This window comes from Equus asinus, chromosome 6, assembly GCF_041296235.1.
Source record: "Equus asinus isolate D_3611 breed Donkey chromosome 6, EquAss-T2T_v2, whole genome shotgun sequence".
NCBI lineage: Eukaryota > Metazoa > Chordata > Mammalia > Perissodactyla > Equidae > Equus > Equus asinus.
The window spans coordinates 90,059,263-90,086,742 of NC_091795.1; the positions used below are offsets into that span (position 1 = coordinate 90,059,263).

General features: G+C 36.3%; 1 protein-coding gene across 2 annotated transcripts in view; it reads right to left on the reverse strand.

Moving 5' to 3' along the window:
* Positions 1 to 305: 305 nt before the first annotated feature.
* The window catches only part of DDX1 (DEAD-box helicase 1), a 42,245-nt gene continuing 15,070 nt past the window's right edge, over positions 306 to 27,480 (reverse strand). For both annotated transcript variants that reach the window (XM_044771971.2, XM_014848077.3), the window contains exons 7-26: positions 25,006 to 25,089; positions 24,707 to 24,790; positions 24,263 to 24,339; positions 23,623 to 23,695; positions 21,975 to 22,051; positions 21,749 to 21,863; positions 20,883 to 21,021; positions 16,611 to 16,671; positions 13,191 to 13,289; positions 12,244 to 12,333; positions 11,094 to 11,282; positions 10,377 to 10,428; positions 8,468 to 8,614; positions 4,718 to 4,809; positions 3,110 to 3,182; positions 2,884 to 2,956; positions 2,762 to 2,804; positions 1,680 to 1,775; positions 1,271 to 1,391; positions 306 to 630 (exon numbers count right to left, since the gene is read on the reverse strand). In XM_044771971.2, the coding sequence (XP_044627906.1) occupies positions 500 to 630; positions 1,271 to 1,391; positions 1,680 to 1,775; positions 2,762 to 2,804; positions 2,884 to 2,956; positions 3,110 to 3,182; positions 4,718 to 4,809; positions 8,468 to 8,614; positions 10,377 to 10,428; positions 11,094 to 11,282; positions 12,244 to 12,333; positions 13,191 to 13,289; positions 16,611 to 16,671; positions 20,883 to 21,021; positions 21,749 to 21,863; positions 21,975 to 22,051; positions 23,623 to 23,695; positions 24,263 to 24,339; positions 24,707 to 24,790; positions 25,006 to 25,089 (1,916 nt within the window). In that variant the 3' untranslated portion in view covers positions 306 to 499. The remainder of the gene's footprint in view (positions 631 to 1,270; positions 1,392 to 1,679; positions 1,776 to 2,761; positions 2,805 to 2,883; positions 2,957 to 3,109; positions 3,183 to 4,717; positions 4,810 to 8,467; positions 8,615 to 10,376; positions 10,429 to 11,093; positions 11,283 to 12,243; positions 12,334 to 13,190; positions 13,290 to 16,610; positions 16,672 to 20,882; positions 21,022 to 21,748; positions 21,864 to 21,974; positions 22,052 to 23,622; positions 23,696 to 24,262; positions 24,340 to 24,706; positions 24,791 to 25,005; positions 25,090 to 27,480) is intronic.

Genomic DNA, 27,480 nt, shown 5'->3' on the forward strand with positions numbered 1-27,480 from the left:
CTCTCTAAAAAGATCCATGCTTCCAAACTAACCAGACTGTCCTACTTTGGGATCATCCAGTTTTCTTTCATGTTACGACTCTCCTCGAGCTTCAATATACACCTAGACAACCATAACCATCTCAAGATTATCTCCATTCAGGACCACTTCCTGTGAAAAACTCTACTCAGAATTTTCACTAGTGGTCCCACATAGGTCCTCTGCCAAGTTCACATATCCATAAACTTTACTTCATGAACCCACAGCTCTCTTGAAAAAGAGCACTATCAAGTAACTTCAAAATAAGACACAAACCTTCATGAAAATATAGTCATCAGATTTATTTTCATCAAGTTGCCATTTTATGAAGAATTCCTACGACTAATGTTTCTTGACATGCAAGAGTTAGCATTAATAGCTTAAGTTACTATAAATACTGCTGCTTGGAAGCAGTACAATATTTTTAGAGTTTTAAGACTACAGACTTTTATTATTCAAATCTTATTCAGTGTTGTTAAAATCAGAAGGTTCTGAACAGCTGGTTAGGAAGGTAGCCAAGATGCAGGAAAGATGTCTGTGCCTCCTTTTCAAGGGCAGCCAACTCTTGAACTGTAGGTGCCAAAATATCCACATGGCCTTTATAGTTTCCACCTGCATCACACACACAAATTATAAAGTAATGTAAATGACATGCTTGAAATAACTTGTCAGCAATACTTTGGCTCAATTATATCAGTTTAAACATTGCTTCTAACAATAAAAATGTACTACTGGGCAAGTTATCTCCAAAACTCTGGAGTTTTAAAATTGATAAATCAATACAAATAAATGATTAGGCCTCACTAACAGCTGTCCCAGTACCCCTACCAACTCCTCCCCTCTCTCTTCCATGGTTTGGAAACCACTAGTTAAGCCTGAATCTCAAAAACAAATTTCAGAAATAAGCTAAGGAAATAGTAGGCTGGGTTACCACATGAATTAAGTCAAAGGCTCTCAATTCTTTATTAAAAATTACCATTATACTCGTTTCCTAAAAATTCCATAAATGTTCAATTACTTTCCTGACATTAACACAAAGAGCTAAGCTGCTGCGCTTCACTCACATCCAGAGCACACAGTAAAAGAACGTGACACGATACGCATGGGCAAAGTGCTCTGACAGTATAAGGAGGGAATGCTTCAGATGCTAAAAATACACTGAACAATAAAATGAAATTACTCTCTTCTTAAACTGAAGCTCAAAAACAACACATTCAATTTAAAATAGAATTACAAGTAATTCAAAGCTTACCTCCAATGGCCCTTTTTTGACCATAGGTAACTTTCCCATCAAATTCATCCACGGGTACCTTTATATCTGGCTCGACCTGAGAAATGGTACAGTTCAGGTGTTCTTCTATCTCAGACAGCAACTAAGAAAGGGAGAGAAATTAAAGTATTTTCAAATAAAATTTTCATTTTGACAAAGTTGCATTTTATCAGCATTAAACAAAACCAGGAAGGCTATAATACTCAGTGTAAATGGAAGTTAGATTTCTGAAGAGATGAACTCACAAGCTACAATTCACAAAGTATAGGTAACATTATAATCAATTACTACTTTTCCTCATAATTGGAAAATAGATAAAATCTGAGATTAACTTTTGTAGATAAACGCAGTCTATTTTGACCGATTTTAATAAGCATGTGGTCAGTCTTACCTGCATCTCATTGTACCATATGGTGCAGCCGCCATCATCCTTGAGTCTCGTGTTATAACACCCTTTTCCACGGCTGCTACACACATGGTACCAAACCTGTATGAAAGCAGCAGAATATATTAACACATATGGCAATTGAAACATGCTGGATATCTTTATTCTCAACTAGTTTTTTAATATTTTCTGTCCTTAAGGCACAAGAAAAATAGATTACAGGTATGGTAGGTCATCCAATTACTACCACCATTCCATAGCGCATTAACTAGGTCTTCTGAAACAGTTCTTTCTGAGAACAATGCAAAAGTTTTCCAAAACGGATGTCAATTATGGAAAGGAATTCTCAGATAAAAATAAGGATGGAAAAGTAAATACTGGAGAATACTACATCACAATTAGTATCAAAAATAAAGTTCAGGGGGCAGGCCCCATGGCCGAATGGTTAAGTTCGCACGCTCTACTACTTCGGCGGCCCAGGGTTTCACCGGTTTGAATCCTGGGCACACACATGGCACCACTCATCAGGCCATGCTGAGGTGGCGTCCCACATGCCACTACTAGAAAGACCCACAACTACAGCTGTGTATCGGGGGGCTTTGGGGAGAAAAAGGAAAAATAGAATCTTTAAAAATAAATAAAGTTCAAATGTTTTCTATAAGATAATACAACAAATAGAAAAAATTAAAATGAACAACTAGTTTGGGCAATGAGTTTGTGGGAGTTCCTTATTCTTGCAACTTTTCTGTAAATTTGTATCAAACTAGATCAAAATAACAAGTTATTCCCACTTCCATAAAAAGTCTTCTACAGCATGATGCCAGAGAGGGTTTAAATATTTTTTGGTGAAAATAATTATATTAAAGCTATTAGGAAAAATTACACTGTGTATTTTTTCCTTTCTAAACTTTGTCCTAATATTTATTTATCAATTCAATGAATATAGAGAAAAAGATGCTATTAAAAAGTTCATTTATATTCCATATGCAACTGAGTTCAATGTGAATGGAAAAATCAAACGGCCTTTATTTCCAACATCTAATAAGACAACATAAACAATGAATATAATACAGCATTGAAAAGATTACCTTCTCTTTTTCTGTTGCCACCAGGGAAATAGCCAGACCCATCCTGAAAGATTTTAAAAGTCTTTTTTAGACTTTATTCCTGAAGCACAGAAGCTTAAAAAGAAAAAAAGTTACATCAGTACCTTTCAGCTCTTCCCACTCTGCCAATTCGATGTACGTAGTTTTGCTTTTCATCCGGCAAGGTGACATTTATAACTGTAAATAAAAACAATTCTCATCAATCACTAAGAGTTTCTAAAATTTTCAAACATATTAGACGTTTGACATTCTAAATACTTCAAACATATTAGATGGTTTACTTTAAATTCCATAAAATTCAAACTGTAGGCATAAAAACTTGCTTCCTACCGTAAGGAACACCATGGATATCAATTCCTCTGGCGGCTACATCTGTGCAAATCAAGAATCTTACATCTCCTTTCTAAAGAGAAAAGAGGAGAGAGAAAGGAATTTATTAGTACATACACTAAAAAATAAACACAAATACTATCTTTCCACTAAATGAGACCTCTAATCACTAACGTGTTACTATCAGATTAGAGTTCCAGATATTCATAATTCACCAGAACAAGTCTTGAATTTTTAAGTTATGATCTGCTGAAATATGACATTTAACTGAATAAATCAATGACTAGATTCATTTTTTTTCTTACATCAAAGATAGAAGATATTAAACTATTGCTAAAATTTGGCTTTATCTTTAGAAATCCTGACTGATAATTCAAAAGAAAGATAAAATAGAACAAAATGTAAAAACATATGGATTATCTTTACCCGTGTATTAACAGAGAGTGGGCCCCTGGTGCTCTCAACAAGGAAGTACAAAGTAGCCTTTAGATGTCATTTGCGCCCCAAGGCAGAGTAAAGGTAGAGATTCGGAGGAGGGGGGAGGGCATACTGACTTGTGCTCCAGCACAATGCCCAGGATAGAGAAGGGTGGCATGCATGCTGAAATGAGGCCATGTGATATTTTTTGTTAAGCCAAAGTCATTTTTTTTCCCCAAAGATTGGCACCTGAGCTAACATCTGTTGCCAATCTTTCTTTTTTTTCTTCTTCTCCCCAAGGCCCCCCCAAGTACATAGTTGTATATTCTAGTTGTAGGTTCTTCAGGTTGTGCTATGTGGGACACCCCCTCAGCATGGCCTGATGAGTGGTGCTAGGTCCACGTCCAGGGTCCGAACTGGTGAAACCCTGGGCCACCAAAGCAGAGTGCACGAACTTAACCACTCGGCCACAGGTCCAGCCCCCATATGATATGTTTTAACATCTCTGTCAATTATGCTCAGCATGGAAACACAATCCAAAGTTCCTAAGCCCAGGACTTCCCACCTTTGTTCATATTACAGCTCTGAGAGAAAATGATATTTGTACTCTACACTGAGGTGAACACACAGTGGTAAGTGGAAGATGAAACTGCTTGGGGGTAGAGGTTACCGACTTCGAGTTCTCAATGGCTCAAGCCCCACCCACGTGCACCCAGAATTCTATAACTTGCTCACGTGCTGCAAGCACACAACTGAGATAGTCTGCCCCAAAGAATTCAAAATATATTCAATTCTACAAAACCACATTCTGATACCTGTCTTAAACTGATCTGCAAATTAAATTTTCTATTGGTATTACCACAAACTATTAAAAAAAAAAAAGTTCCCAGACATGGTTTAACTATCCAATGACGCTTCTCCTAAAAATATCTACCAGAAAGAATTTAACTAAAACTTCCTTACATTGAAAATTCTTATTACAGTAGTGTTGTGCTAATAGAGAACACTTAATTTACCATTTGACTGTTAAAGGTGACTAAGCCCTGCCAAGATGAGGATACACCATACGGTAGAAATATTTTGAAATTTCTAGGACAAGAATTGCTTATTAATACTAACTGGAATTGATTAAAACTACATACAATGCCCCTTTTAAGTATTAAGGAAATGCAGTTAACTAAATATCAGTACCTTAAACCTTTCCAAGTTTTGCTTCCTCTCATGAGGTTTCCTGTCACCATGAAGACAAACACATGAGAACTGGTGTCCTTTTTTATCAGGTCCTAGTGAAAAACACATTAAACAGTTAACCTTGGAAAACATTATGCCTAAGACTATGTAAAAAAAAACCAATAACATTCACACTACAATGGTACCATGTAATTCTATGGAAATCTATACCCCAACTTGCCACGAACCACGGTACACACAATATCTGTCATAGCTGAAATGTCATTAAAATGACTCCATAAGCATTAAAATTGATTTGCTTTGAAGGACATTTGAAACCACCCTTCCTGATCTACAGGAGTAGATAAAGCAGTGTGCCAACTAAAATGCAGTGGGGCCAGCCCAGTGGCATAGTGGTTAAGTTTGCATACTCCACTTCGGCGGCCCAGGGTTCACAGGTTTGGATCCCAGGTATGGACCTACACACTCATCAAGCCATGCTGTTGTGGCATCCCACATACAAAATAGAGGAAGATCAGCACAGATGTTAGCTCAGGGCCAATCTTCCTCACCAAAAATAAACAAACAAATAATAAAATGCATTGTGAGGAAAATATATGTGTACCAGGAACCTCACCTATCCCAGGTAAAGTGAAGAACCAAAAAGTAGACAAAAGAGATCACTCTTAGAAGAACCAAAATGGGCATTATGAAGTTCATGCCCTTACTAAAAGGCCACATTCACAAGCCTGCTCTCCTCAAGATGTTCTAAGCAACTTAGTTATCTGCTTTCCTGGCCAAAGCAGATTAGAAGGAGCAAGTTGGAAGGATGGAGAGGTGTTAGAGGCAGGTGCAGTGGCAGCCAATCCTAAAAAAGAAACTTCAAGTGGATACAGTAACAAAAAGCAGTGCAGTCTGGACCAGAGTAAGGGCAAACAACCCTCTAGAATTCAAGAGAACCCACAGGCACCACTATAAGATAGCCCAGAATAACAATTATGCCACTTAACTACTCTCCATAGTAAATTAGGTTCAATAAAATATACTTCAGAATTCAAGGAAACAATACATTTTGAAAGATATCCAGTGAAAATGACTAATGTTAAAAACTAGTTATGCACAGGAGAAATAACAGCTAATCAGAACTTCCAGAGTCTTACAGCTGAGGTCTTACTGCATTGTGAACTCAAGCAGTTTAGGAAAGTATCACAACACACTGGTAGGTCCTGGTTGAGGTGTGGTGTGGAGAGGGGAGGTCCTTTATTCCCCTCTCTGAAATCCGTGAAATCTGGTATATATTGTGTTATTTTGGTTTTAGTAATGGTTTGGGAAACTTGTTCTCTAGGAGAGGTAACCAGAATATTTAGGGAAAGGAACTAAGGAATATTACTGCTTGATTAACAGCATTCCTAACCACACAGTCAAATCCTCCATTCAAAACCAATGTGAACAGGAAGAAATATTTATTACAAAACAGTCACTACAACTAAAACAACAAAGCAAGTCTGTTTGCTGGAACTTGAAAAAAAATGTTACTGGGCACTGTAACGAACCACGTAACGTGTTCTTTATATGACCACTGGTTCAAAATTCTAAATTGTTCAAATTTTCCATATCCTTTTTGAGTTTTCTAGCTCCTTGCCATGTATTAATTATAAAAAGAGATGTGTTAAAGTCTTCCCCAGTACAAGAGCAGGATTTGTCTATTACCTTGTACATCCGTCAAATTTTACTTTATATATTTTTTCAACATTATTTTTTCAAACATATAACAAAAGAATTCTAACAACGAGTAACTATACAGTCATGCGTCGCTTAACAATGGGGATTTGTTCTGAGAAATGTATCATTAGGCAATTTTGTTTTTGTGCAAACATCATAGAGTGTAGTTACACAAATCTAGATGATAGAGCCTGCTACAGACCTAGGCTATATGGTACTAATCTTATGGGACCACTATCATATTATGTGGTCCATCGTTGACCAAAATGTCATCACGCAACATGACTGCATTCTCACCACCTAAATTCTACCATTAACATTCACTGTACTTGCTTTACCACATATCTATCTATCCCTCTATCAATTCATTTTTATATTTTTGATGCATTTCGAAAATATGGCAGATATCAGTACACAGTTTAGCATGCATATCATTATCATTAACTAGAGTACAGTATTTGTTTGGGTTTCTGTTTTCCTTTTGAGGTAAAAGTTACATACAAGAAATGTACAAATCTTAAGTGTACATTTGCTGAGTTTTGACAAATGCATACACCTATGTGGCCCAAAGCCCTATCAAAACACAGAACGTGAGTATCACCCCACATGCTATCTTCATGCCCTTTCCCAGTCAATCCCCACTCCTATCCTCCTAGGGACAACCACTGTTCTGGCTTTTTTTTACCTTCACAGATTAGTTGGTTAGTTTTGACTCTTCGAGAAATTGAAAAAAACGCAATCATATAGTATATACTCTTGTGTGAGAATTCTTTCATTCAGCATAATGTTTCCGAGATTCATCCAGTTATTCTATCAACAGTCCAATCCTTTTCATTGCTCTGTACAAGCATCTCACATTTTGTTTAGCCATTCTCCTATTGATGGCCACTTAGTGTATTTTCAGTTTTGGGTCATTATAAATAAAGCTGCTATGACCATCCTTGCACACAGCTTTTGTCAACAAATGCTTTCCCTTATCTTGGGCGAATATTCAGGAGTTGAACTGATAGGCCATAAGATAGCAATGTTTAATTTTATAAAAAACTGTAAGATCGTTTACCAAAGTGGCTATACACCAATAATGTATGAGTGCTCCAGTTGTTCCATATGCTCCACAAAATTTGGTGTATTTTTAATCTAGCCATTCTAATCAGGCTACAGTGGTACCACGTTGTGATTTTATTTTGCATTTCCCTAACAACTAATTATGTTGAGCATTTTTTCATGTTGGTTTATATATTTGACGTCAATATAAGGAGCATAAAATTAGAATCATTCTATCGTCATTGTAGATTATTTATTACATAGCAGCTGTCTTTATTGTAGTTATACATACGTGTGTGTGTATATATATATACAGTAAATATTACAGTAATATTTTTGTATTAAAATATCTTGTATCTCTTATTAATAGAGCTAGACCAACTTTGATTAATATTTTAGCAGATATATATAAATATTTTGTCATTCCCTTTCCTTTCAATCTTTCCACGTCACCAGGTTTTAGAAATGTTTCTTGTAGACAGCATATAGCTAGATTTTATCAGTCTAAGAATCTATGCCTTTTAACAGAAGACTTCAGTTCACTGATACATGTTATAGTTTACGCATGTACTCAGATTTTTCCACCAGCCACTTTACTCTGTAATTTCTAACCACTCTCCTTTTTCTTTTTCTTCTTTTCTTAGCCTTTTTTAGATTAAGATTTTTTCCTCATTTACTGATTTAGAAGATATACATTCTATTATTTAATGCTCACACTTAAAATTTTAGCATTAAATAAGTTAATCAATAATTTTACCCTTCTTCGAAATGATATAAAGGCTTTAGAATGCTGTGATTCATGTTCACGGCAATGAAATCGTACCTAGGTAGAAACTCGTTCCTTGTTTTTCCTAGGGCTTGGAAAAGTGGTGGATAAACACAGATACTTAATGCACCATAAGTGCTTTAAATTCTGTGCATGCATTCTAGACTCCATCAACTTGAGACTAATAATCTATTAAATGAGGAAAGAAACACAATTTATTTCAAGCGAGGAAACATTACCTCCTCCTTGTTGCATAAAATACTGCTCCAAGTTATCACAGTCAATTTTGGTTCTACAAAAAATAATTGCTTGATCCATCTTGTGTTCCTTGATTGCCCGGACAGCATACTCCCCCTTCAGGATTTTAATAGCTTCAGACCACATCTCTTGAATACCAGATAACAACAACAACAAAAAAACAGAATTTCAATTTTAAATTGTCATAAACACACCTAATTACAGTCAAAGACTTACTGCTTAACTCACCTAAAAAACTCTGCTTTAATACAAGTGTTATAGACAAGAATAAGAAATACTAAATAGGGTGAAATGGTGAGATAATCCATTTGCTCATTTATTTTTGTTTCTGTTAATGTTTTTTACACCAGTTTATGGAGTAACAAAACACCTATAATCGTACCTCTTACGAGGGAAAAACACACGTATACACACACACAAACAGAAATATATACAACAAAACTTTGTTCTTATCTCTCATGGAGGATTAATCATACTCTGCCTTGCTTATTAACTCATTAGTTCATTAACTTCCCTAAATGCTTAATAAATGTTTACTCAATTATTTAGCACCTTTAAAAATAATTAATGTACTTCCTAAATCAATCTAAACATCAGAAAGTTCATACTTCACTCTATGGAATAAAAACTGTACATCAAACTTAGTTAGTAATTTCTTTGTGACCATCCTCCAAATCTCTGTTTTTCATTATGAAGCTGGGCTATATTACTCCTCAACTATCTAATGCAAAATTTTAATTCTGTAATCCAACATATTTCTAAGGTCTCTCTGGTCACCTCTAATTGTATTATAAACCAAGCAAAACTTTTACAAGAAAAACATACGAAACAGTAAAAATTTTTATTTTACAAAATGCATTCACAAACAGTGGGATATCAATTTGAACTAGCAGTGTCTCTGTTCCTCTCCAATAATAAGGCTAGTAGAGCACACATCTCAGGGATTTGGAGGTGCACATAAAACTGAGTTCAAAGGAACTCTCTTTAATCAGGATTTCAGATAATTCACCTTTTAGATACTTGTCAAAAACCTACCAATGAATCCAGTCATGGACCAAATGCAGTCGAACCCTTGCCAATGATCCACTTAGGACAGGTGATGTCAAGACATGCAGCATAACGGGTTTAAGATCTGTTCTCGGTTCTCTAAGCACTACCCTTACATCAGGCATTATATCTTCGTGTATCTCTGAAATATTTTGTACCTGAAACAAACCATCTCAGCTCTGCAGAGGAGTGTCTTCACTGAATCAGGATTTAATGTTAGGCTTTTAAAAAAACTGACATATATTTAATGAAACGGAGTTTCAGTTTGGGAAGATGAAAAGTTCCAGAGATGGATGGTGGTGATGGTTGTACTGTAAGAATGTACTTAATGTCATTGAACTGTATGCTTAAAAATGGTTAAAAAGGTAAATTTTATGTTATGTATATTTTACTACACACAAAAAGAACCAATAAGCTATTTCAAGATCATTTCTGTATCTTTCACAAAGTTGTAGCTAAAGACATCTTCCTTCGTTACCCAATTCCCTGATATAAAGAATCTACATAACATTTCTCCTGGAATTCAGGGCCAATATAAAATCTGTTACCAAAGAAATTTGCTGGTTTCCTATGATTGATGAGAATTCTACAATCCAAAATATTTGTGACTTAGATGCTAAGAGACTATCTTAAATTCAGTGATTAAAATTCCTCTAAGTTGACTGCTATCAGCTTTTTCCCTATTTCTTTATTATCTTTGCTGCTTTTACTTTCAGATTTCCTATTCTAATTTTGTAGGTCACCTCAAATCCTTCATGAGAGTAAACAAGTGATAAATTCAATAAAACAAACCAATTCATTTTTAAAATCCTCCAACACATTTTATTGGTTCCTTTAACTTACCCGGACTGTTAGCACCAGGTCTTGTGTTATCTTTCGCATGTACTTCATCAGTCTTTCAAAAGGAAGGATAAGAAGAGGCAGGGAGTGGTTAAGTAAGGATTCAGAATAGGTGTCATTTTTTTTAAAGGGAGAGTTGTATCTAACTTTACACCACATCTCAGACATACGTCTTTATAATCTGTAGGCAAAATGATTCTTCCAATTCAGAAAAACCCTTTATTAACTGTAGATCTAAGCCTAACCAATTTTAAATGGAATAATAAAAATGCAAAGGTGGTTTTTAGTATATTGTGTATTTACAATCAACATATCCTTATAATGTAAAAAGAAATCTATTAACAGTGGGAAAAATGACAAGATGGACACATAAAATTGATTTTTAGGAAAATAATACACATCAAGAGGACACCAAAATACTACTAAAAATGGAAATCATTGTATCTTAAATTATATCTATATATCCAAATAATCCTATTTATTTATAAAAATTGTATCAAAGAAGATGATTACAAAAGTAACTTTATCTAGAGAGAAAAATAAACGATGAGTCCATCACTTACTCTGTGCCTTAAAGGCCTAAACTCTTCTGGTCAATGCGCAGGACTTCTTTTTCTTAGAGAGAACATCTGGTTGCTTTAGGCATCACTAAGAGCCCAACGTGAGGCTAGTTTATGAATGCTTTATTCTACACAAATGTTAACATTATAAGGTACTTACTCTAATGTGGTTTTTTCCAAGCCTTTCCCAGAGTCTGTCAGTTTTAGGATTCACTGGGACAACAACATGGTGTACAGTATCTGGAACAGAATCTTCTCCTTTTAAATCAACCCACGTGGGAAAATGCATTATCTTCTCAGACAGTTTCTTTACATCAAAAGAATGTAAAGTAGCAGAGCAAACAATCACCTAAGAATAGAAAAATCAAAATTTAGATAAAGATTTTATAATAATAATTCTACCATATGAAGACTGATGCGGGGCACAAGGATGCTAACCCTGGAATCTAAAGACAAGGTCGATCCCTGACTCTAGCAACAACTAGCGGTGTGACCCAGGGCAGGTTACTCTCTCTGAGCCCCTCACCACCACAGAAACACACCAGCTACTCCTCAAGGTCCTCCAAAAATTAAGTCAGATGAAAAGGTTTTTGAAGATCTAAAATCATGTTACTATTTATCTCCTTCTCTTAAAAACCTCTATTTCTCAAATTCTTCCTAAGAAAGAAGGACAAGAAAAAGAAGAATATTTTAAGAAATAATTTACTAAGGAAACAACTGTTTTTCAACAGGTCAAGATATTTTTCCTTCAAACAGTAAGTAGTACTCATAGTCTGGAATATAAACTCCAAACACTCTGTACAAAAAGAACTAATGGGCTGGCCGGGTGGCACAGCAGTTAGGCGTGCACGTTCCACTTTGGCGGCCCAGGGTTCACCATTTCAGATCCCAGGTGCAGACATGGCACCGCCTTGCAAGCCATGCTGTGGTAGGCGTCCCACATATAAAGTAAAGGAAGATGGGCATGGATGTTAGCTCAGGGCCAGTCTTGCTCAGCAAAAAGAGGAGGATTGGTAGCAGTTAGCTCAGGGCCAATCTTCCTAAAAAAAGAAAACTAAGAATTTTTTACCTATCGTCTTCTGTAACACCTAATTTCCTCAAATTCCCTTCTCCTTTATTTCTAAAAGCAACTTGTAAGACTGTTTCCTCTGTGTGTACTATTTAATCAGATAATGAAGAAAATGTTTCATATGGTAGTTAACTTAGTCATAAGACACTAAAACAAATTATAAATGTAAAACAAAAAATAATACACATTAATACACAGCAATCATCTCCACGTATTTTAAGATGCTTTGGTCATTTCATACCTGAAGTCTCTTTCCATCAGAGGTGATCTGAGGAATCTGATTGTGAATCCTATTAATGAAATCGGAATAACCCTGAGAAAGAAGCCCATCCTGTATGAGAAACAAAGAAAACCGTAAGTTTTTTCATCAGGATCTAAATCTTTCTTTCTAAATCAAATATAAAATTTAAGGTATGGAAACTAATTCATATACATGTCCTGACATTTTCAAAATGATTGTTTTCTACTGGATATTTAAAGATGAGTTGTAAACTCACCTATTCCTCATTTAATTTAAACTCAACTTTAAATTCCACATGACTAAATTTTGAAAAAGCTGACAATAACCTAAAAGCCATACATTAGTATTCTAGAATGAATATGAGAGTTAATACTCCTACCACATGTCCTTATGAATATGATTTTAATGTGGAAAACAAAAACCCTTAGTGCTGAAAAACTACTTCAACCCATCTCGAAAATTATTTGGAAGTATGTCTCAAGAGCCTCAAACACATTAATGTCCTTCCATACAGTTCACATTTTGCAACTATGACACAATGAAATAATCTGTAACATGTAAAAAAAACTTATGTACAAACAAAGACAGCCATTTGGAGTAAAAAAAACCCTACATTATCTAAGAATAAGAGTGGTTAAAGCATGAAGTATCCATATAATAGACCATTAGACATCCTTTAAAAATTATTTACAAAGAATGATATGAAATACTTATGATACTACATTTAAAAAAAAATTTCCCAGATTCCACATAGCTTGATTTCAACAACACAAAGTAATATTTACATAAATGTAAGAAATAAATGAAAACATATCAAACTGGTAACAATGATTATTTCTGAGTACTGGAGCATGACTGAATTATATTTTTTCTTCATCATTTTACATATTTTATCTCCAAAAACATAAGTAAACATTTTTTTAAAGCATGACTATATTTCAACATACAGCTTCATCCAGGACCAGGAATCTAACTTGGGATAAGTTCAGCTTTCCAGTTGACACCAAATCATCTAGTCTTCCCGGAGTGCCAACGACTATATCTACCTGAAAAATATCAAAAGAAACACCTATTGAAAACTGAAGAACTATTATAATCATCTTAAAATGGTAACCAACAGTGGTCTACTTACAATAAAACATGCGTATTGCAGTAGTCACAGTCAACTCTAAATTTGCAAAAAAGGAGTTACAGATAATGCTGTATTATCAAACTTGCATTTGGTCTGAAATTGTGAAGATTGTGGCAACTGATTCTGACACCCTTGACTGTTACATATAGATTAATATATAGAATTAGTATTTTCCAAACAAAAATCAGACAGATTTATAGGAACTCTGAAAATAAACCAGGATTCAAATCCCAGTTCCGCCATTACGTAGCTGTGTGACCTCAATTTATATAATCTCTTCGTTTCAATTTTCGCATTTTCGAAATGGGTAATACCTTCTGCTTTGTAAGATGGCTGTGATAGTTAAGAGTTAGATACATAAAGCACTTGACACCTAGTACACTGGGTGCTAAATAAATTTGGTTATAATTCATAATACTGATGATCTGACTATCCAGGAAAACAGTAATAATTACTGTTTGTCAAGTGCTATAATGAACAGGCACTGTGCTAACGTTTTACAAGTATTATATCATTTCATGTTACCACTAAGGAAAACACTACTATTATTATTCCTGCTTTTAAATAAGGAAACTCAAGTTTAAAATACTAAAAAGTCATGGGCCAGCCCTGGCAGCCTAGTGTTAAAAGTTTGGCACACTCAGCTTCGGTGGCCCAGGTTTGGTTTCTAGGTGCAGGTCTATTCCACTCATCTGTCAGTGGCCATGCTGTGGCAGTGGCTCACATACAAAAAGAGGAAGACAGACAACAGATGTTAGCTTAGAGCATATCTTCCTCAGCAAAAAAGAAAAAAAATTATAGTCACAAGAACTGAGATGATACAGCCAGTAAGTACCCAAACTGGGATTCCAACTCAAAGTCTAAACATGAGAAAAGATCTAATTCAAAGAAGAACAAGTTTTACTTGACTTTTTATTATAAAAATTGTCAAACATACACAAAGAGAATAGTATAATGAACCCCTATGCCAGTACACATAATTAACAACGTTTTCCATTCTCTCTCTCTCTCACACACACACACACATATCTTTTAATAAAGCTCATAGGTATAGTGATTAGGAACACATGCTTTGAAGTAAGCTCTACCCATAAGTTGTAAGATCTTGGGCAAGTTATTTAATATTTAGTATAAGCCAGTATAATGGGGAAGAGGACTGGTTCAGAGGGCCATTGTGAGAGCTGAATAAGACAATATATGTCATGAATTTCGCAGTACCTGACCCATTTCTATAAAGTAGTTAATAAAGTGTTGTAAACGCGTGTAGATGGATGTACGTGTGTGAGCACGAACAAGGCATTATGCAAAACCATTCAATCAATTAGACAATTCAAAACTTCTCCTCTTTATCAACAGGCATGAAAAATCACTTTTATTCTTTCTTCCTTGTTTTCTCCACTCTCGACTAAAAATATAACTTTCTCCTAGCAAATTTATCCCTATAGTCTCATTATTTCAGTATCTCACCCCTCGAAAAAGTAGAGTACTGTGTTGAATGGACTTTTAATTTGATCCTGTAGGAGGCATTTATATTCCCATGAAAAATAAAAGACATTTCTGAAGCCATTGTTTCATTTGTATTGATAACTATAAGCAAGTCTCAGTTCAATCTAGAGAATATTATCCAAAAATATGAAGATACAATCCATTCAATGTATTAAGAATCTACTGTGTGCCAAGCACTGTGACAGGTACCATACACAGTAATGAACAAAATGCCATCTGGGTCTATGTGTAATCTCTCTTTACTATAGGATTCTAACCCACCATGTGAGTTTCCTCCCGCCTCAATTTCAGTAGGTAAAGTCAGCATGAAAATAGATACAAGGTCTCTCAGGTTTCAAATGAAGAGTCAGTTAAATTGGAAAAGCCTGAGAGAAACATTTATATGACTTGTCTAATAGCACCAACGACTCCTTCAGGCCTCAAGTGTACATGTTGTCAAATTGTGCAACTTTAGAAGACTACAAAAATTAAATAGTTCTACTCTCTCACTCCAAAGCTGACTTCTGCCCCAGCATAAGACACAACACAGGGCTAAGGATTAGCTGGAAGATGATAGGAGATAATAGAAGTAGAAAATACAAGATGGAAACAAGAGCAGAAAGAGAACATACTAGATCCCCTGAGAAGAATGGAATTGAATCCTGCCAAGAAAGCTATAGAATAACACTGCCTTTACTTTGCTATTGGCTTCAGCCAGCACCAAATTTTAGATATGACTGATGAAAGCAGATATAATTCCCTAAAAGCTCTATAGCTGGAAAAAATGAATTAAGAAACTTAACTTATGGCAGAAAAGGATTTGGGCTTAAGGAACCAAGAATGGGAATGAACATATTAAATCTACAACCACTAAAATATAACACCCCAAATACAAACATATCAAACCAATATTACTATCTTAGAATAGCATAAACAAGTACAGTAATGTGATTCCTTGCTCAAAATAGGCCATACCAAATCAAATTGAAACCATTCAGCACAAAATTTCATAACAGGGGCACCAAGAGAACTGGAGGGGGGACATATTTGCTTGCCATGACTCAGTATCAAGTAGTTAAGATTAAATGAGAAAACACTTAAAGAAGGAAACGGAAGAGAAATATGTAAGGAAAAAGTCAGTTTGTACAAATAGAATATTTTATGAAGTCCCACCTATATTTAATTAGCTTCATAGAATTGATGAGCACAGTTAAGAATTTCTCAAACTTCTTCCCCAATAATGAGGATCCATCTTAGCTTTGTCCTTTATAACTGCATGCGTGAACACAGCTTTAAGGCTTTCCCTGACACATATCTGAACTCAGCTCCCTCCTACTGGAACCCCCATCCTGTGGTCCTTCATCCTTCCCAAGGATCACTGCCAAAACTCCTACATTCTGTGCAATCTGCTCGGTGACGTTTTTATTCTTAACTTCTTCGTTCTCAATTATTCCCAAAAGAAATGACTCAATTCATGAAAGTGAGAAGGAAATTCTCAGACGCTCAAAAGGGAGAACAAAGAACCCTCATGTATGCTGGAATTTTACAGGAGGGGTTTGGAAGAGACTACTGTGCTGCATACTTTTGGGAAAAGAAAAGGCATACTTGCAAGATGTTTTTGAACAAATATATACTTTTTCACTTTGCTCTAATTTCAGCCTTATTTGATTTTTCTTGAAACACAACAGAACTATATTGCCAAAATGACAATCCACAATGTTACTTTTTAAAAATTAAAAGCACAGCTTACCCCATTATCCAAAACAGAGAGCTGATCCCGTGCTGCAACACCTCCAATTATCAGAAGCTCCCTGAAATAAACACCAGAATAATAAAGTAGAAAAAGATTAAAGTTTGCTTTATGGTTTGATTTGTATCCATTTCTTTTAGGTAGAAATCAAGGTTGAGTAAGTAATCGAGAAAGAATCTACAAGGAAAGTTTGGAGAAGGATGGAAACAAAGCACTTCATTCCCAGTAGCCATATAAACGCTGCAACGGCGTAAAGTCACTAAGGAGAATGTGAAACCTCCAACACAGGAAACATTAGCCCTCATCTACATATCCTTCTATATTAGGATAATTCCAGGTGCTCCAAAATCTGGTTTCAATCTACCTTTCCGGACATATGTGGTCATATGTGGATGAAATGTCTCCAAAAGAATATATAAATACCAATTTTAAAAAGTTGCCTCCAGGTAGGATAACTAAAAACTGGGAGGGTAGGGTGAAAGGAGACTTATTTTTCACAGAATACCCTTTTGTGTAGTTTGAATTTTTCTCATTCCAAATACTTAAAAAAAAATGCTTAGGTTAAAAAAGAACACCTTATGCCAAGACAATTCAGTGGGGCTGAAGAACAGTCTTTTCAACAAATGGTGCTAGAACAAACGGATATGAACACACAAAAGAATGAAGTTAAACCTCTTCTTTATAGCATACACAAAAATTAACTCAAAATGAATCATAAGAGCTAAAACGATGAAACTCTTAGAAGAAAACAAAGGAGTAAATTGTCAGGACCTGGAGTTAGGCAAAATCTCCTTATAAATAACACCAAAAACAAAAGGGCCAAATGAAAAAAATAGATAAACTGGACTTCATCTAAATCTAAAACTTTTGTACTTTAAAGGACACTATCAAGAAAGTGAAAAAGACAGCCCACAGAATGGGAGAAAATATTTGCAAATCATATATCAAACACATAATACTACATGTATACATATCTCAGAATATATAAAGAACTCTCACAACTCAACAATAAAAACACAACCCAATTGAAAAATGGGCAAAGAATTTGAACAGACATTATAAATGGCCAATAAACACAGGACAAAATGACCAACATCATTAGCTATTAGGGAAATGCAACTCAAAATCACAATAAGATACCACTCCACACCCATTAGGATGGCTACAATCAAAAAGATTAAGCACTGGTGAGGATGTGGAGAAAGTAGAACCGTCATACATTACTGGTAGGAATGTAAAATGGTGCTGTCACTTTGAAAAACAGTTGGGCAGTTCCTGAAAATATTAACCATGAAGCTACTATCTGATCCAGTAATTCCACTCCTAGGTACACACCCAGGAGAAATGAAAATGTATGCCCACACAGAAACCTGAACACTAACATTCACAGCACAGTAGCCAAAAAGTGGAAACCACCCAAATGTCCAACAACTAGTGAACAGACAAACAAAAATGTGGTATATACATACAGTAGAATATTTTTGGCAATAAAAAGGAATTAAGTATTGATACACAGCACAACAAGGACAAACCTTGAAAACATTATGCTAAACGAGAGAACCCAGTCACAAAAAAGCACTTATTGTCCAGCTCCATTTACATAAAATGTCCAAAAGAGGCAAATCTATAGACAGAAAATAAATCAGTGGTTGCCTAGGGATGGGAAGGTTGGGGGAAATGGGAGTGACTGCTAAGGAGTAGTGTTTCTTTTGAAGGTGGTGAAAATGTTCTAAAACTGGTTTTGATGATGGTCACACAACTCTGTGAACAAAATAAAAACTAAAAACTACCTGTACACTTGGCAGAGTGAATTGTATGATATGTGAATTATATTTCACTAAAAAGCTATTTACAAAAAGATTGTCTCCTTTTTATACATAGCAGACAAAATTACTTCCTGAGGCAGCCAAATAACTGTCAATCCAAAGTATCTACCAAGTCTCTTCCTTTAATAATTTTATTCTCATTTGATCAGTCATTTAAAAAATACTAGAAAACACTGTGAAAGCGAATGAAGTTACACAGTCTTCTAATTCCATGATTCTGATTAAAAATCAGCTTTATGATTGCCTACACCTTCATCTTAAGCAATGTAGACAGTAAAAATAAGCAAAACAAAAAGCTTTCTAGCCTATGAATGTGCATTACCTTGGCATACTCCCTAACCACCTACCAGTCCAGAGCCATCATGTTTCCTAAATCAGGTAATACTAAATGCCAGATTGGCCAGGTAACAATCACCTGGAAATGCTGGCCAGTCTTCCGTAAAAAAACAAACAAAAATGTTCTAATTCCCATTCCCTGGAAATTCTGATTTGGCATATCCAGAGTAGGGAACTAATAAATTTGTAACTTCAAGTAAGGTCCTCAAGCTCCCAGCTTCGGAAACCATGGTCCTAAATCTATCATTTCTTCTCCTACAATACTTTACTGTTATCCACCTTCCTAGTCAGATATATTTACCCCTATAAATTTAGCAGCAGACAAATACACATACACACAACAATCTATGCTTGTGTGCAAAGCACTATAGAGTTGAGGACTATAAAAGAACAGCCCCTGCACTGAGGAGTGTAATACTAAGTTAGGATGAGTAAAGCTACGCGTATTTAAAACAAAGAACACTAACACATGACAGTGTGTAAGGATTAAGGTGAGGCACACACAGTCAATGGTACAGGAGGAGGGAGAAAGGACTGGGCTGGTACAGCTAGGCTAGCTCCACAGACGACCAGGACGAGAACTGGGTTTTCGAGGAAGGAGAAGGCTTGTTTGTACTGAATACCAAAATGAGTAACACACAATTTTAGCATCTTAACAAATAAATTGATTTTATTATTCATTTTCCCTTCCAGCCTTTGTCCACAGGCATATTAATCTTTATACATAGTTATAGGACAAAAATGAATTCACATTAGCATTTTACATTCTTCCAGAAATGCTCTCTTCTGAAGAGTTCCAAGTCTCTTATACTAAGCAGATGCCTTGGTTATGACCTTCTATGGTGACTCTTCCTATCATATCCTCAAGGCCTTTTATCACACTTGTTTTGTTGTTTCTCTTCCTCCACACTATGCCCACACTCCCACACTTAATTCTATGAAAGCCAAGACTATCTCATTGTTATATACCTGACCCCTAGCCTAAGACTTCACACACAGTATGTATTCAGGTAGTTACCGAATGAGTGACATGCACCAATCCTCAGAAAAAAATTGGGAATTATTTTACCTAAAAAGTTTTATTAAGTATAACTTATCCCTGAATAAGTTTAACTTGTAAGAAAGATCAATGTCAAAAAGACAGGCCTGCATGATGTCAATAATTCAAAGTGTGAAATGAGATACTGTAGTGGTGATGGTTGCACAACCTTACGACCATACTAAACACCACTGAATGTACACTTTAAATGGTGAGTTTTATCGTATATGAATTATGTTTCAGTAACAAAAGTAACTGAAAGCAAAATTAACAAAAATCAAGCGGCAAGTCAACTGACAGAGTAGTTTACTCATATACTATGACCTTCCGTAAATTAAAAGGGATTGCTACTGGGGCCGGCCCGGTGGTGCAGCGGTTAAGTTCACACACTCCACTTCGGCAGCCTGGGATTCACAGGTTTGGATCTCAGTGTTTATCAAGCCATGCTGTGGCAGGCATCCCACATAAAAGATAGAGGAAGATGGACACAGATGTTAGGGCCAAAAAGGAGGGCTGGTGGTGGACGTTAGCTCAGGGCTAATCCTCCGCACCAAAAAAGGGGGATTGCAAGAAGTTCCACGAGATCATTTAACTCATGGTCTCCCTCCAGTGGCAGAAAAAGCCGTCCACCTAGTGACCAGTCTGAAGGCCCAAACGGAAGAAAGTCACCAGCGTGAGGTAGGCTAGAATCAACCTCACCCAGCTAAGTTTACCAACATGCTAGAAACAGAGTGACACATTTGCTATGAAAATAAAGTTATAAATCTAACACTGAGTGAAATGCTCCCTTTAAAAAATTAATTTTACTCTGATACTGTTTTGTACACCGTTGACTCAACATGAGAGACACAGGAAAAAAATCTCAATTTACTTTTTTTAATCAAATATCACTTAAATAGGAGTTTTATACAGAAACTAATTGCTACTATATATCAAAGTTAAATATATTTACACACTCACACAAGTATCTATACACATGGAATTTCTACTTCACTTTTTTCTACGTTACACTTCTTTCAAACACCTCCAACCTAAAGACAACAGGCATTTGAGCACACAAGGAAGCCTTACCTTAGTTTAGGATTATCAATATATTTCTTAAACTGCTTGACGTTATTCAAAGTTTGTTCAGCTAACTCTCGGGAGGGTTCAACAATGAGAGCTTTTGGAGCGTTGGGGAGAAACTTTGTTTGTGCCACCTGTGCATTACCTTAAAAGAATAAAAAAGGTTAGAACATGTACAAATCACACCTCAAAATACCTTTATTGTAAAACATAAGCACAAATATTCCAATGTCAAAATTTTAAACAACAATTCTCAGAGTGTAAGAGAGAGTCAAACAAAATAAAATAAAGCTAAGAGTCCTAAAATGAACTAAGGCTTCTTTGAATCTACTTGCGTTAACTGCAATAGATTATATGCTTTGTGATAAAGCAAACAAGCTCTGAAATGTCCTTACTTTAAATAACTGAAATAGCTTAGGCAGCACAAAGGGAAGAGCATGAGCTCTGGAGTCAGGCCGCTTGGGTTTGAATTCAGCTCTGCCACTTACTTGCTCCGTGGCCTTGGGCAAGTTACTTCAAGTCCCTACCCCTCAAGTTCTTTGTCTGTAAAACAGGAAGAGGACTACCTTATAGGGTTGTTGTGAAGATTAAACAATCCACGTAAAGCACTTAACACAGTGCTGGGGCACACGTTTGAGAGATACTAGATACCATCCTCATCATCATAGATCAGGTTCCCCAAAGTGCCTAAACTGAAACCAAATATTTAGTTTATGAATTAGGTTTTGAAACTGAATTTTACCGACGTGTTAAAGATGTGTGACCAAACCAGTAAGGGGAGTGCATGTAACTAAGCCCTACAAGAAGCCTCATTTACCAGAGCGTTCGCCAATACCCCATTCTTGAAACCCTTACCCGCTCAGGTGCAATACCTGTGTGCTGCGATTTGACAACGTAACTGTCCAATGCCTTGGAAAGAGCAACAAAACCATCTTTTGGTGGAAACTTAAACTCTTCTTCACCGAAGTTAAATTTTAGTTCAGCATTCTAGCATTGAATAAGGGAGAGATGAAAATTCTTAACCTGACAGCAAACTAAACAATACAAAATAATGCAGATCAAAGTAGCTTATAATCATTGCAAAATTTTTCTAATTACCTTCAAAACACAGGCAGGAAAGAGAGCTTGGTTCTTCATATGTTGTGGTATTTCAAATGCCAGACCAAGGTCTTTCCCTTTAAAAAAAAAAAAAAAAAGAGAATTGCGACTACCAGAAAACAACTTACACATGCTCACACCACCAAACCTACCCACCCAACTGCAGTCACACTTTCCCTCCTGTTACCATGGATGAATTGTGCGGCCTCATGCCGACCTCTTTACTTTACGCCTGAAATTGTCTCCTCTCCCTGTCAACATTTCTAATTATCCGCTTCCTACTGGATCACTTCCATTAGAACTTCAACCAGACATTCCATGGCATACAAACATACTGTAATAGCGCCCATATGAAAACACAGATAAACCTCCTTGAACCCATATCTTCCTCTAATGACCTTCTATTTCTCTTCTCCTTTTTGTAGTAAAACGCCCTGATTTCCATTTTCATGGTGTGCACCTCATTTCATTCCATTCTCTGGACTGAGTCCCAAGCAGGCTCACTCCATTCACCCCTCACTCCACCGAAACAGCTCTTTGTCAAGCTCATTAATGCTCTCCACTTGCCAACCATTGGTTACTTGTCATTCCTCATCTTTCTAGACTAGACTCAGCAGCAGCACTGGACACAATGAGATTGTTCCTTCCTCCTTCAAACACTTTCTTCACCTGGATTGCAGGACCTCAGTCTCACTTGGTTCTCCTCCTCCTGGCTTTCCTCCTCATTCACTTCTGTTAGATTCTCCTTAATTTGCTGACCTCCAGCCACCAGAATACCGCAGACCTCAGATCTCACCCATTCTTTACTTAATCTCATTCCCTAGATGACCTCATCCAGTCCTACAGCTGTAACTATCATCTATGAGCCAATGACTCCCACAGATACACTGCCAATCCCGATCTCTCCCCTGAACTCCTGACTTGCACACTGAACTACTTACTTGATTTCACCACTTGGATGTCTAAAAAGCATCTCAAACTTATTATGCCCTAAATAGAACTCCTAGCATCCAACTGGTTCCCTGCCTAGTGCCACACCCACCCACTTGCCAGTCTGTTTTCAACACAGCAATCATAATGGTATTGTTAAACTAAAGAGAGATGATGCCAATTCTCTACTCAAATCCTAATGGCTTCCAATCTCACTCAAAATAAAAAGTCTGGGGGCCAGCCCTGTGGCCTAGTGCCCTGCAAACAGAGGAAGATGGGCACAGATGTTAGCTCAGAGCCACTCTTCCTCAAGCAAAAAGAGGAAGACTGGCAATAGATGTTAGCTCAGGGTGCCTCTTCTTCAGCAAAGAAAGAAAGAAAGTTTGTATCATGGCCTATAAGGCCCTATATGACCGGGGCTCACTACCTCACTGACCTAACATTCCATCATCCCTGCCATGTGCAGTGGGCTCCTCACTGTCACTCAAATACCCTAGGCACGCTTTCATCTCAGGGCCTTCGCACTCTCTGTTCCCTCTGCCTGAAATACTCTTCTAAGATATCTGCTTGGCCCACCACCCAACTCCTTTGGATTTCTACTCAAATGTCGCCTTATCAGAGAAGGCTTCTCTGACCATCCTGCATAAATTATCACACCCCCAGATGCTCTCACTCTCTCCTCTCTCTTCTATAATGAGACAATCCATAGAAAGCTTACCATTTTTGGAGAATTTGATATGTCCTTTATCTATATCTAGATAGCATCCAATGGTATCATGCATAGTGAATTCCTAGAAAACCAGAAAGTCAAGTGCTGTTAATAAAAAGCAAAATTGTTAAGTTAAAAGTTCAAACACAGCTGCATAAAAAGTATGTGCTGTCTTTCAAAATAATTCCTTAAAGCTCTAATGTAGGTGTTAAAATGCCCATTACAACATATCATATATAACAGTAGAAGTATCTGGCAGGCTTATTAAAATCAACATGGTATCCAGACTTGTCCACACTACTACAGATTCAGGCTCACCAGAACAAGTGTACTTAGATTCACCAAGATTAAACATAAGAAATCAGAATAACATATGCATTAAAGTAAAAGCCAAAACTAAAATGAAGTGAAAACAGAAGACAAAGTAATATACTTCAGAGAGGCTAAAAAATGGCATAAAAGAAAAATATTTATCTCATTTTGTAACATTTCTTCACTGAAGTCCAAATGTGAACTTTCTGCGGAAAATATTCAGAAAATCCACTTGCACTTAAGAATCATTTCTATACCCTCAGTCATGTCATGAGTGATCCTGTAAGCATGCAAGAAAACTTACTAATGCTATGAAGAAGTCAATAATACAACTTACCTCGCCATAATTATCAAATTGTTTATTATGGGATTTCTTTCCTGTTCCACCAAAGCCAAATCCAAACTTGTCAGTACCTAGATTTAAAAAGTAATTTACTTATGTAGCGAGAGTAAATGTAAAATTAAAAGCCCCATAAAAAGTTCACAAATTTACAATAATTTAAGCATCTAAGCAGTACTGTGTGGTGCCTATTTATGCATACTAACTTTGCTCTGACTTCACTCATATTCTTAACCTTATTCCTGCTGATTTTATACTGCTATAATACGTATTTTGGGGTACTTCAAATCTTTTTTGAAACAGGGTGGGGTATAGATAAATATTATTTCTAGGTCACTAAAATATAAACTTTGTACAGTTAAGTTGATTATTTTGCTCCCCATTATAGTAAAGAGTGATAAGTATAAACCAATCAATTCCGTTTATTTTAGAAACACTTACCTAGGTCTAAGGAAGCCTGCATGGAAGACCACCCAACTCTGCATAACCCTTGGTCATGACAGGATACTTCATAGTAGTGTCTCCCTACAAGGGCAAAACACTTTGAGATTTACATAAATTACACATGTATGATGTACACAAATACATACACATGTATGTTCCAAATGAGGAACTGCAGATCTTGTTGTAACATTAAAAAATCTTTTCTGATCCTTGATTTAAAGCTATTTAAAGAAAGTTCACGTATTAATACATTACCTCAAAAGTTTATGCAAGTACAAATGCTTGCATTGGAATACCTTTCGTTAATCCTTTAGTAGCTCTACATCCATGCCATTCCTTTACTTCTCTGCTTTGGCAACAAAGACCGTCTGACCCAATTGCTGGATTTGAGAAAAACACAGAAAACCATGTCAGTACAGATTACATCAATCATGCATTCTGAAATAAGTATTGTTCAGTCCGCTGAGATAATTCCTCACTTGCTGCAATGTTCGAGACTGAGATTTGTTGAGCCATGAGTGACAGGCATACCTTCCCAAGGAGTAACTGCCCTTCTTCAGCTCCTGCAGGGCCTTGGCCATGTTGGGGACTAGTTTCTATAGTGTCACCTGCTAACTAGAACAAGATTTTACTGCAACAAATCTAGAAAGGAATCAACACAGCACCTAATCTGACTCGCCCTAAACAGTAGCTGCATGACCAACACAAATGTGTTTAGACAACTATTCTCTAGCGTCCTTTAAAGAAATGGATACTCAAGGATGACGCAGCACCGGCTCATCAATACTTGTAGCTCTGATTTTACGCTTAAATTAGAGCCTGAGTGAATAGTGTACTAAAAGGAAAACAGGAACTGTCTCTGGCTTGTTCCTCTATCCATGGATCCAGAAACCATAAAGGGAAAGCAGGAAAAAATATAAATAAATAAACCTATAGTTGTTATTTGCTAATACTAGGACTCCAAAAGATGAAGTTCTATATTATACACCTGGGCAGTCACAGTGTTTACTGGTGCTTACTGGCATTAAGGAAAGGATTTGGCTTTTGTCTATACTGGAAAGAATGATAACTTCTCTCCTGGTTCACATCTGCAACTCATATTCAGGACCTGAATGTAAAACGAACTTTAGAAGAAAGCGCCATATCACCCATTTCACTTCACTTATCAGAAATTAAAGTTTTTAATCAAAGTATAAATTCTTACTCATAAGGGTACTACATTATATAAACTTTGAACTTCCTAAAAAGTTCTCCAGCAATGGCAAATCCTTAAAATTTTTAAGTTCAAAATTCTTTATGCATATATAAATTTTCATAAAAATTAGGTATCATATGGTGGTGACAGCAGTTTGGGGTTTGCTTGTTTGTTTTTGGCATGATTCCTCATGCCCACTCTACGTTTCTCTGCATCCTGCTTTTCTTACTCATCAACAACCTCTGGTGAAAATTCCTCCAAGTCACCTCTACAGTTCTGACTCATTCCTGGTAATGGTTACACAACAGTCCTCGGATGCAGCCTAATCTTTGTTAACCATTCTCCCAGCACCAGCATTCACTTTGTCGGCAGTTTTCATCATTACAAATAAAGCTGCACAAACACCTCACATACTGGTGCTTTCATTCCAATCAGGTAGACCTTCTAGGAATATATACATTTCTAACTGGTAACGAATGCCAAACTGCTTTCTAGAAAGGCAACATCCATAAGCTGGTTATCACTCTTTTGGATTCTTGACAATCAGATGGGTATAAAACAACATCTCACTGTAACTATAGCTTCCACTTCCCTACTGCCTGTAAAGCTGACCTTTGCATCTTTACTGCCATGTGGACCTGCTCTTCTGTGAACTGCCTGTTCAGACGTTGTGCCCCTTTTCCTTACTGGCTTTTATCTCTCCCTTTCTAAAACAAGTAACATTTTATCCGCTAACTACACAAGAATCCCTCAGAGTTCATAAGGATTCTTTATCTTTTGTCAACATTGCAAGTATTCTTTCTATATTTATTTTTGTCTATTGACTTCTATTTCTTTTCCACATATATTTTTGTTCAAGTTTAAACAAATACACTTTTCTTTTCCTTTACAATTTCTGAGCTTCCTATTTTGAGGTAGGAAAATTCCACCAGCCCCAAATTGTACATGTAGTTTTCTATTTTTTAAATTATACACACACACACACACACATATTTATTTAAGTCCCAAATACATACAGAATTTGTTTCTAATTATGATATAAATCAACTTTGTATTGCTTCAGATGGATCAATTGTGCCAATGCCCTTACTGAATAAATCGTCCCTTCTCCCACTGAAATGAAATTTTTTCTTCTATTAACTTCTCATATATACTGGGATTTATTTCCTTTATATTCCCTGACTTATGTGTCTATGCCTATGTCAGTACTAAACTGTTTAATTGTAGTGACTATATTCCAACATCTGGTAAATTAAATCTTCATTTACTATTCTTTTTCGTAATTTTCTTGATATTTTCAGCTATTACTAAAAACAAGTTTCTGAGGGGCTGGCCCGGTGGCACAGTGGTTAAGTTTGTGCATTCTGCTTCAGGAGCCCATGATTTGCGGGTTCGGATCCCGGGTGCAGACCTACATACTGCTCATCAAGTCATGCTGTGGAGATGTCCCACATACAAAACAGAGGAAGATTGGGAGAGATGTTACCTCAGGGACAATCTTCCTCAAGCAAAAAGAGGAAGACTGGCAGCAAATGTTAGTTCATTGCCAATCCTCCTCACCAAAAAAAAAAAACAT